Source organism: Nicotiana tabacum, chromosome 4 (genome assembly GCF_000715075.1).
Source record: "Nicotiana tabacum cultivar K326 chromosome 4, ASM71507v2, whole genome shotgun sequence".
Taxonomy (NCBI): Eukaryota; Viridiplantae; Streptophyta; class Magnoliopsida; order Solanales; family Solanaceae; genus Nicotiana; species Nicotiana tabacum.
In genome coordinates this window covers 142746235-142756932 of record NC_134083.1, presented here as the reverse complement: position 1 = coordinate 142756932, position 10698 = coordinate 142746235, and the positions used below count along the sequence as shown (strand labels likewise).

Sequence of the window (10698 nt, the reverse complement as noted above, 5' to 3'; positions counted from 1 at the left end):
AGACTTATTAGAAATAGTATAAGGAGGTTGTATACAAAATTTGAAGTCATTTAATGGAGATTTGGAATGGTTTTGAACAAAAATTACAACTGAAAATCGTGGAAGAAGTTCGCCTACATATGTTTGTATAAAGGTGTATAAGAAGTATTTATACAAACATATACACTATTATATAATATTATACATCATTATACAAAAACTGAATTCGTCTCTTCCTTGCGTCTTTTCTGAAGTTTAATTCAAATCTTGCTCAAATCTACTCCAAATCACTTCAAATTTTAATTTTGAACTCCTCTTGATATTTTCAATTAATTAGAACAACACCCAATACAAACAACTAACAAACTCAAAAAATCATATTTTCCAAAGCTTTGAATGACCTTCAATGGTGGACTTCTATTCTTCAATTTTTTATTCTTCAATTTTCTTATATCCACACACATACATTGCAACTAGGTGATACAGTTATAACTTTGTAAATCTGTAGCCTAAAAGATAATAAGCCAAGGTTTTAAAAAAATTAATTTTTTTTACACAATCAACTACTATTTTCACACAAAGATAATAGAAAATGCAAAGCAGAAGCTCCAAACAACTAAATCGGGTAGCTTCCAATAATTTCTTTTCAAATCATGTACACATTGGGCTAAGCCGGTTAAAGATTTGAAATATAGGCCAATTTGCTTTGCGTGGTCCAGCGAAGTGATTCTAAGTGTAATTGTTCAATAGCTCATTACCGAAGATTTATATATTGCATTATGCCAAGGGATTTGCATATATACCCAGCTTTGGGTTCATCATTCAAAGTATATCAGTATTGCTCAAAAAATTATAATTTTATTTGTTTTAGGATGAACTTCATATTTAACGGGGATGTAGTTGAAAAAATCCGCGTATGAAGTTGCAAACTTAAGATGCACTTAAGACTGTTTTAATTTGAAGTGCAGTTAAGACTTTTTTAGTCTGAAGTGCAAAAATTATATTTAAGATACACTTAAGACTTAGTAGGTGTGAAGTGCAGCTAATTTTTGCATACACTTTAAAGCTTTTTAGTCTGAAGTGTAAATTGCTCCGAAACACATACTTGTTATTCGAATTTCAACAATCCAAATGAGCTCAAATTTAAAATATAACTTTCAAATATCATAAAGAGCAAACACCAATCATCAATTTGTTAAAACAATAACAAATCTAACAAATATTTTTTCAACTAAAAGGAAGAAGAAAAAGAAACCATAAATGATAACAAAGAGAGAAGCGTCACAACAACTCACTACTAAAAAAAAACATAAATCACCTTAAAACTTGCTCACAAATATCATATAAATCTTTCGTCGTCTTTATTTTCACAGTAACTAAGAAGAAGAAGAAGAAGAAGAAGTAGAAGAAGAAACTTTTAAATTTATTTGTACTTTGGGTACTAATTAATTTTTTTTTTTAAAATAATTACAAGTTAATTGGGGGCGACCAAATAGAACTCCCCATAAAAATTTGGGATTGTTATACAAATAGCCGGTCAGATTCAATGTTTACTTTTTCTAGCTAGTATACATAGATTATATATTGATTATACATAGTAAGACATATAAAATACATGAGTTATACATATATTATATATTCGTCGACTATTTTTAGTTGAACATGATGATTATTTGAATTAATTACCATTATGCGAGGTGCCACCATGACATTAAAGTTGACCATGTTCCCATCCCTCATGGGCCTTATTAATAACATGACCCGACGTCTTATCAACATCATTTCATTTAGAAGTTGGCCTGCCCGTCATCAATATAAGGTGTTTCATGGCAATGTCATCCTCTTCTTCTTTTGTTATTAAGTTATTTTAACTTTATCCTTTAAATAATTATCAACGTGTATGTAATCACGTCAAATAAAAAAAATAGTAGCTCTTACTCTCTATTTCTAAGACATTTTGGCAAAGTTACTCATGGATCAATTTGAGCACAACTTTAAATGGGTTTAGATGAGACTCAGTTCAATAAATGGGCGGGTCAATAACATGCTCAATCTTGGATGGGTCATTTGGGGTGAAATTCAAAAATAGCCAGATTTACGAGTGATAATTGAAAAATAGCCACAGTTTCAAAAGTAATCGAAATTTAGCCATTTTTCATATAAAGATAAATCTGAACGAAAACACTGTTCAAAATCTGAAAAAAATTCCAGCATAATATACTGGAGTTCCAAATTTTTTACATGTGAACTTCCAGCATAATATACTGGAGTTCCAGCATAATATGCTGGAAGTTCATACACAAGTACTCCAATCTCCAGTATAATATACTGGAACTTTTCGTGTGCTGGAAAATAGTAGCTATTTTTTAATTATCAGTCCGAAAACTGACTAGCTTGTGCTATTTTTACATATATACGTATTTATGACATTTCATTTCACGTCGCATAATGCAAGTATTGTTACTTCATAATCGAAAATATAAAATTGAAATCAGTCTCGAGGCGATGCAACCTTTGATGCCCTGATGCGACCAAAGTGGGCTCTTTAACTATCAACCAAATATGCCTCAATAACGTATATAGAATATTCATGTAATGATAAAAAATATCTATCCGTTAATAGAAAAGAACTATTAAGATTGATGAGATACTACAGAATAATGTTATAGTTTACTAATATTTTACAAAAAATTATAAAAATATTTGCGATAATTGATACTGGATTTATCTACAATGCACCTATAATGAGACTACTTTTAAGGTATGGTACGAATGAGAAATGTAGAGAAATAAAATATTTGAAATGGTTCCTTTTTACAAATGAACTTTGACCATTATTGGAAAGGAAGAGGAAGATTATTATGCTTATATAGAGAAGCAATTCTTATAGCTCTTAAAGAGTTAAAGAAGAAAGCAAGCCTCTTGCTAGCTATCATTACTAGGCTCGGCTTCAACTTTGAATTTGAATTTGGTCAGTTGATTTGATTAGTTAATATATTTTTGGACCAACTTTTTTTTATCCTTTCCGTTATTTTTCGCGGAAAATTTTAATAAAACATTTGCGTTTTTTTCCCGATGGTAACTTTTGAATTTGAAATTAGAGACCAAATAATATTGAACATAATTTTGAACATTTTTGCCGCCGAATAAACATTTTCCACGAACAAGCATCTCAACTCCAACTTGTTGGCTATAAGCTGAGAGGTTTGGCCTCATTTGTCACTACCCAAAATCTGCAAAACTATCCCTCTTTTTTTTCTTTTCTTTTTTTTTTTAAATCATTTTCAAAAGGAAAAATAAATGTCCATTGTGTCATGATTTGCTTTGCCATTTGAGTTCGTCGGAGTTTTATAATTTGCAGTGTCGCTATTATAGAATAATTTTTTATTCTATCGTGGGCGGAGTTAATCCAAATACTTTGTGCAACAATGAGAAAGTTAAATTCGATAAGGACAAAAAAAATAACTGTTGTTTTGAATATGACTCATATTTCTGGGCTATACTTTCAGAAGAAAAATACTCAATGCAAAATCTTTGGTACCATTTCGTGCCATTAGAATGTAAAGAAAGTTTTTTTTTTTTTGGGTAAGTATGAAAATTGTGCGAAATAGTCAAAAACTCTGTCAAGTAAACTAGTTCTCCAAATGAAGTCATTTAGAAAGTATAGACAATTTGAAGGAGAATAGTTATTTCTAATTTAAACTTACATTTTCCTTTTAAACAAATGCATGCATGAAACCGATCTTCATTTTCTTAACTCCTTGTAACTTTCTCAATCAGCACATTTTCCAACTGACTTTCTTGATTTAGAATTATAAGTTTAAGCTAAATTGTTTCTAAATTTAGAAATGGGTCATTCTTTTTGTAACGGACCAAAAAGAAAATAGGTTCACATAAACTGAAACGGAGGAAATAGCATATATCTAGGTAGAATTAGAATTTAGAGAAAAAAGATTTTAAAACCCACCACGAATCTTTGGGTTAGAGAAAAAAACTTGCACTATAATATTTCCAAATAAGTATAAGTTATACGTTTATTAGATAAACAAATATTTACATAATAAAGTTGCTTATTAGTAGGTAATTACAAATAATTTCTTGAAAAATATTAATTAGCAATTGGTAAAATGGTAACTAATTACATAGTATCGCATTATTAAAATTCATGGACAGTATAGAAACCTTTTTGGAACAACGATAAAGTTATCTTCGTTTGATCGGTAGGTCAAGGGTTCAAGTTGTAGAAGTAGTCACTAATGCTTGCATTAGGATAGACTGTCTACATCACATCCTTTGGGGTGAAGGCCTTTCCTGGATCTTGCGTGAATACGAGATATTTTACGTACCATACTGCTTTTTTTTGGATAATATAGAAAAAGAGCTTAATATTAATAACGTACACAACTTAAATCCTTTTGTAATAACATTATTGGTGGGTTCTCTTTCACGTTCCTTTGAAAATTAGGGGCCATGACATCTAAAACCTGCTCATTGATAATGAGAGAAGAACTAATCATATAAAACTCTGTATTTATTCTCTTTCTAGTGTAAAGTTGGTGAGCAGAATGATTAGGAACCTAACTTTGATATTAATCTTCTGCAGATTCCACCATAAAATAAAGCAAATTAATTACATACAGCTAAGAATCTTAAAGTTTACTATGTTAAACTAAAGACAGAAAACCTCATACAGATATGGGCTTTCCCCTTTTCTTCTAACAAAGTGATTCGACAGTATTTCTCCAGCTTTTCATATTCTAAAGCATTTGTATTTTCACTTTTTTAAAAAGAAGATGTTTTTACGATCTCATTCTGAAGTGATTCTGATATTATCTTTTTTATTTTTTATTGTTTTCTTAAATTTCTATATCCCATCAAATCATGTTCGAGAGTGATACAAAGAATTATATAAGCTTGATAAAGTAGTTGTCTCATTAAAGTTGCAGCTTAATAGGTTTAATTCAACTATGTACTGGATTCAAATTTCACCCTAGATCTTATTCTTTTGGGCAAAGATCACTTTAAACCGCGACTGAAATTATTTATATTCGGTAGTCGTAAAAGTTTATAAAATTTGTATATTTATGTATATAACATACATAAATGTTATATACACACAAAAAAATATACAAAATATATATATATATATATATATATATATATATATATATATATATATATATATATATATATTTGACTATTATTTTGAAAGCGATTTAGAGTGTCATTTTCCGCATTCTTTTCTTGCTTCCCTTTCCTCATAAGCCCGCACCTCGAATTAACTTACTGATCTGGGCATTGTCTGGTAAATGCATACCAGATTTATTTCCAACTTAATAGATGATTGGTTATGGTGAAATTGGCTAATTATTATTTGCATCCGATGTTTACATCAAATTAATCAAATAATTGTGTAGGAAAAACGCATATCTTACCTTCATTGATTCAGTGTAAATCCACGTGAAGTTTTAACCTCGCAGATTTCACACGCTAAGGCTAAAGACGAGGATATAAAGGAGAAATGAAAAGAAAAAAAGAGAGGATACGGACGCAGAGGCAAGCCATCAATTATTTTTTACCCCAAGCCAAGAGCTTCCAAATTTTTTGAAAGGGACTTTGAAGCAACGATTTATCTCCATGTGACCTATACGTCACTGGTTCGAGCCGTGAAATTAGCCACTAATGCTTATATCAGGGTAGGCTGCCTATATCACACTCCTTTGAGGTGCGGCCCGTCCCCCGACCCTGCGTGAACGCGAGATATTCCGTCCACCGGACTGCCCTTTTCTTAGCTTCCAAGTTCTAACTTGTAACATCAGAATACATTTATAAAAATTTATGAAAACATCAATCATCAAGCGTTCTTATTGGGTGAATGAAAAAATCGTTGAATATTGGATTTATTTTTGAGGAAAAGAACGAAACTAATTTAAAATATTAATTAGTAAAAAACAACTTCAAATGCAAGTGAAAATAACAATAGAAACTCGAACAGTTTAATGTTAAGAGGAGTTTCCAAGTTTGTATGATATTTCGAATACAATACTAGCATGCAAAATATCACACATTGGGATCATCTTAACATTATAGAGACTCAGAAAAAAGAACAAAATTCTTATGAGCAAAATGACAAAGGAATGTGGGCATTAATTAACACTAACATGCACAAAGAGAGAAAGAAAAGGACAACGACATAAGAATTACACAAATTTTACAGGAATGTATAAACAGCTAGTAACCAAAGTTTTTGTTTGTCCACATTCCAACAAACAAATATTACAACCAACAGTCTGTATAAATTTCCACATTGTTTTCCTCACCATCCATTTGCAAACCCCCCTAGTTGTTTCCTCCACATATATATAGCAGAAAACAATCCAAACCAAATCGTTCCATAAAAAAATTCCCAACAAATATTAAATAAATATCCCACACTCAAAATTAAATTTTAATATCAACATGAGAAAATGAATTTAAAATAAAAAACTATGAAAGAACAAAAGAACCCTCTTCATTTTCCAATGCAGTTTTTATATGTTTGTCTCAATCAGAGGGCTTGGTCTTGGACCTGTAGAGAAGCTTCTTCCTCTTAGATGTTTGGTTATCAAATGTAAGCACAACTTTGCCTGCTTCTACTGCTGTATAGGTGTTAGTAATCACTGTTTCATCTGCTGCTGCAACCTTTCTTGATTTCTCCACAATGATTGTGTATCCACCTTCAGCACTGGGCACAAATTCTGCTCCTTAGGACACATCCCACCCTATTACTCTAGCTTCCCACACCAAACTAGTCTTCTGCAATTTCCAAAACTATTGTCAACCATAAATACACAGAATTGAAACAACATAAGTTACAAATAGTTGCAACTGGCATTCAGTCCCCATGTCCCAAAATATTGACTTGACAATCAACAAGTAATGTGTACGCAAAACTTGTGAAGGTATAGAGACTGTAATCTAATTGTACTTTACATAGTGACTAAGATATGGGATTGAGGGCATTTGTGAGGAACAGGTGGCTTACCTCAGTAACTGGGAATTCAATAGTGTGTTTGGAAGTAGGCTTAATGGTATCCTCAGTTGCAGCCTCAGTAGTGGTGAATTCCTGTTCACCCTCCCTACTAAGTCCACCATATTGAGCTGGCACTTGTTCAGGGACAATATATCTGAAATTTTTTCATCAGCACAAACATCAATATTTGAAGATTTCAGATCAATACAGGTGGAAGATCATCAATTAATATGAGGAAAGGAAAAAAAAGTCAGAAGTTAGTATACTAACTTGAAGAGAGTCTCAGCAGATCTTGAAGGGCCAGCAAAGACAAACTTGCTCTTGGTCCTTGTAGTGAAAAGTGCATTAATCATCCTGTAGTAAGCTGGATACCACCATGGCACATTGATGAACACCTTCATCACCCATCAACACCAAATATCCAGTTAAATACCCAACCATTAAGAACTCTAAAAGGGAAAAAAAAAAAAAAAAAACTAAAGATTGTCCTTTTTTTCCCTTTTGGGGTTAGACAGGGGTGTCTACTAACCACCAACTACCAAATATTATCAGATATGTCATCAAAAACCATACTTTTGTCAGTATTTATACTAACAATCTACTAAACTAGAACCAAAAACCTCACCATAGTACCAACCTCACCCTGCATCTAGGGTTCACGCAGGGTCCAAGAAAGGGCCGCACCCCAAAAAGGGTTTTATGTAGATAGCATATTATTAGTGACTGCTTTCACGGCTCGAACCCGTGAACTAACTATACGTGAACTAGCTCCAAAGCAGCCCTTCGTAAAAGACACATTAAAACAAGTAAAAAACATGAACTTTGGAGAAAAGGAGCATTACCTGCTTGGCTACAAATTCAGGGTAATTGTCCTGGAGTAATTGAAGGGCACGGTTGGTAGCCTGTCGAAGCTCTTTCTTGAAAAAGTAAAGTCCAGGTGAATTCTTGAGATCAATAACCTGAACAAAAGTGCATATGCCATCAGGGCTGAAGTCAAGGTTCCTAATAGATTTTTCCATGAACTGAATTCTCCATCTAAGGAACTTGTTCATCTTCTCCTTATCAGCAAAAGTATTCTGGTATAATTCATTATCCTGAAATGCCCCAAATGCATTGTAACACACTGGATGTCCTTCCTTGTCAACACCATGATTGTACACAACTTTCTCTAGTCCTAATCTCGAGAGATCCTCTTCCAAAAGTTCATCAATTTTGAACTCCTTGCGCCATGCCACGACACTCTTTAACATGGCGAAAGCTTCCTTCACCTTGAAATCTCTGGCTCTGAGGAACTTGAGGAGGATGACGTCACTCCTCTCGTCAGCCAATAAGGGAATTCCCCATATGGATACTTCTTCTGGTGGGATTTCTTCTTTTGGTTCTTCGGTTGGTTTCTCCTCCTCTGGGGCTGCCGGAACTGCTGGTTCCTCCGCCGGTGCTTGTGGTGCTGCGACGGCTGTGACTTCAACTATTGTCTCCTTTATTTCCTCCACGGTTTTAGCAGAGTCGTCTTCCACCACTGCTGCAACCTTTTCGGTCACTTTCTCCGATGGCTCTGCAGCCGCCGGTGCTGCTGGTGGTGGAATTTCTTTCTCCTCCTCTTTCTTCTCTTCCACCGCTGCCGGAGCTGGTGGTGGAGTTTCTTTCTTCTCTTCCACCACGGCCGTTGGAGCTGGTGGTGGAGTTTCTTTTTTCTCCTCTTCCTTCACTGGCTCCGCTATCGCTGGGGCCTCAGCCGGTACATCAGCGGCGGCGGTAGTTTCAGCAGCAGCAACAGCATGTTCTTCCTTTTCCTCCTCTGGGACAGCGGCAGCGGTAGGTTCAGCTGTTTCAGCATCTAGTTTTTTCTCCTCCTCCTTGGCCGGTGGGGGTGGCGGCGGAGCAGTGAATTCATGTTTGTTCAGAGCCTCTTGAACCAACTGTTTCAACTCGGCTAAAGCCTTTTGTTCAGGATTTGGGAGCTCTTCCACTTTGTTACTCTCTTCCTTAAACGAAGCAGATTCAGCAACATCATCTTTTTCCTTATCAGTTTCAGCTTCAGTACTTTCCTCCGGCGCCGGAGCAGTAGATTTCTCCGGCGTCTCAGGGACAGGTACCGGTTCAGGTTGAGGGGTAGAGACTTCCTTTTCCGGCACGGGGACATCAGACACGACAACCTCTTGGGTTGTGTCCGGCGTAGTCTCAGATGCTGGTTTCTTGGTTTCTTCGGCCATTTTCTTGATTTTCCGGTGAGCACAAAAACGCAAAAATTCAAAAGGAGATTGAGAAGTGAAAATTCAGAAGGGCTAAAGAAGGGATTTTGAGAAGTGGGTATGAAGTTGTGGAGGAAGTGATGTTGTGGAAATGGTGATGGTGAGTGTATATGTATATGTTGTATGGAGGTGGTGGGGGTAGGGTGTTCCCAACGGGGGGTGGGGGTTAAAGAACAGACTGTCTATGACTTGGTTTGCCAGCTCGTTACCACTCTAATCATGGGTTCCACGACAACCTCAAACCGCTAATTAAGCTATAATAATTTATTTTTAAAATAATTTAGTTTTCATTTTTGAAAAATATTTGTAATGAAATGTAATCATTGTTGGCTAGAATCTTCTTGGTATTATTATCATAGTTGGCCTCCATGAACTTTCAAACTCCCTTTATGAATCCATCTAATTTTCCTTTTTAGTTATTTCATTTAATTTCTTGCCTCTGGCTCTTTTCATTGAAATTTATACTATAGTATGTTTTATTTACTTTCCCAATTTGATAACAATTTGTAGATTCATAGGGCGGCTGCCGGCTTGTCTTATAATGAAATTGAAGAGATCCCTAGAAAATGGTTGATGTATATTTGTAATACCAGTGAGAGTATCGACGGGATATGCCCCGGCCCAATAACTATTCCGTATTGTTGTTAACGTTATTTAGTGGTTTATATTGGCCTGATTGATTCGCTTTTTATTAAAATCAAATCAAACTGACTATATCGATTTGGATTGGTTTAGTTTTATTAGATTTTTCAAATTTTTTGGTTACATAAATATATTTTTAATATTACTTTGTTAAAATTATAGATAAATTTTTTATAAGTGAATATGTGTTTAGTAAAAAGTGAAAAAAAATTAATAGAGATACGATCTATTAAAATATTCTTATGGGAGAATTATTTTTGATAATACACGATAGTTATTTTCTTAGTCGTCTAACAATAATTATTCGATGATGTACTCTTTCAAGGTTAACCGAGTTTAATAACTAAACATAAAAATTAATATGATACCTAAATAATGATATGTTCTATTTAATTTTAAATTATCGAAATACCATTTCAAATTTGAAAAAGATATAAGAAATCTAGACATATGAATATGGAAGAACAAATAGATGATTGACGTATTTTAATAATGCTTGATAAGAAAGTGATACAACCCATTATTTAAAGTAAATAAAAATGAATGCACTTCGTTGTTTTATTAAATATTACATCAGATGAGAGGATCTCAAATATTTTTAGATATTTTAAAAAAAAAAATCTATATAAAGTCTTAAAAGTATAAATAAAAATTATATATTTATAGGTCAGTTTAGTTCAGTTTTGTTTTTACTCAATACCAAAGCAGATCAAACTAAACCTAATTGGGCTTTTTAAACGGGTCGCTTTGACTTTTCAGTTTGGTGGGGATTTTCGATTCGGTTTGAATAACCCTAACGTTTTTCTTAAACGT

At 33.7% G+C, this 10698-nt stretch overlaps 1 protein-coding gene across 2 annotated transcripts; it reads right to left on the bottom strand.

The window, feature by feature from the left end:
• Positions 1-6173: 6173 nt before the first annotated feature.
• On the bottom strand, positions 6174-9424 carry LOC107780867 (uncharacterized). 2 transcript variants are annotated; one of them, XM_075252556.1, is made up of 4 exons: positions 7834-9424; positions 7262-7386; positions 7004-7145; positions 6174-6789 (listed from the first exon to the last, which is right to left on the bottom strand). In XM_075252556.1, the coding sequence occupies exons 1-4, from the start codon at positions 9202-9204 to the stop codon at positions 6724-6726; spliced, it is 1704 nt and encodes a 567-aa protein (XP_075108657.1). In that variant the 5' UTR covers positions 9205-9424; the 3' UTR covers positions 6174-6723. The 2 variants fall into 2 exon arrangements, with proteins under 2 accessions (XP_075108657.1, XP_016456957.2); XM_016601471.2 differs by having other exon boundaries at positions 6174-6774.
• Positions 9425-10698: the final 1274 nt, after the last annotated feature.

Bases quoted from the DNA above. Each gene is read 5' to 3' on its own strand.
- LOC107780867 (XM_075252556.1), bottom strand. From the start codon at position 9,204: ATGGCCGAAGAAACCAAGAAACCAGCATCTGAGACTACGCCGGACACA. The intron at 7,146-7,261 runs GTTAGTATACTA...AAAAAATTTCAG, and splicing joins TCTGCTGAGACTCTCTTCAA to ATATATTGTCCCTGAACAAG. The intron at 6,790-7,003 runs GTAAGCCACCTG...GGTTGACAATAG, and splicing joins TTGAATTCCCAGTTACTGAG to TTTTGGAAATTGCAGAAGAC.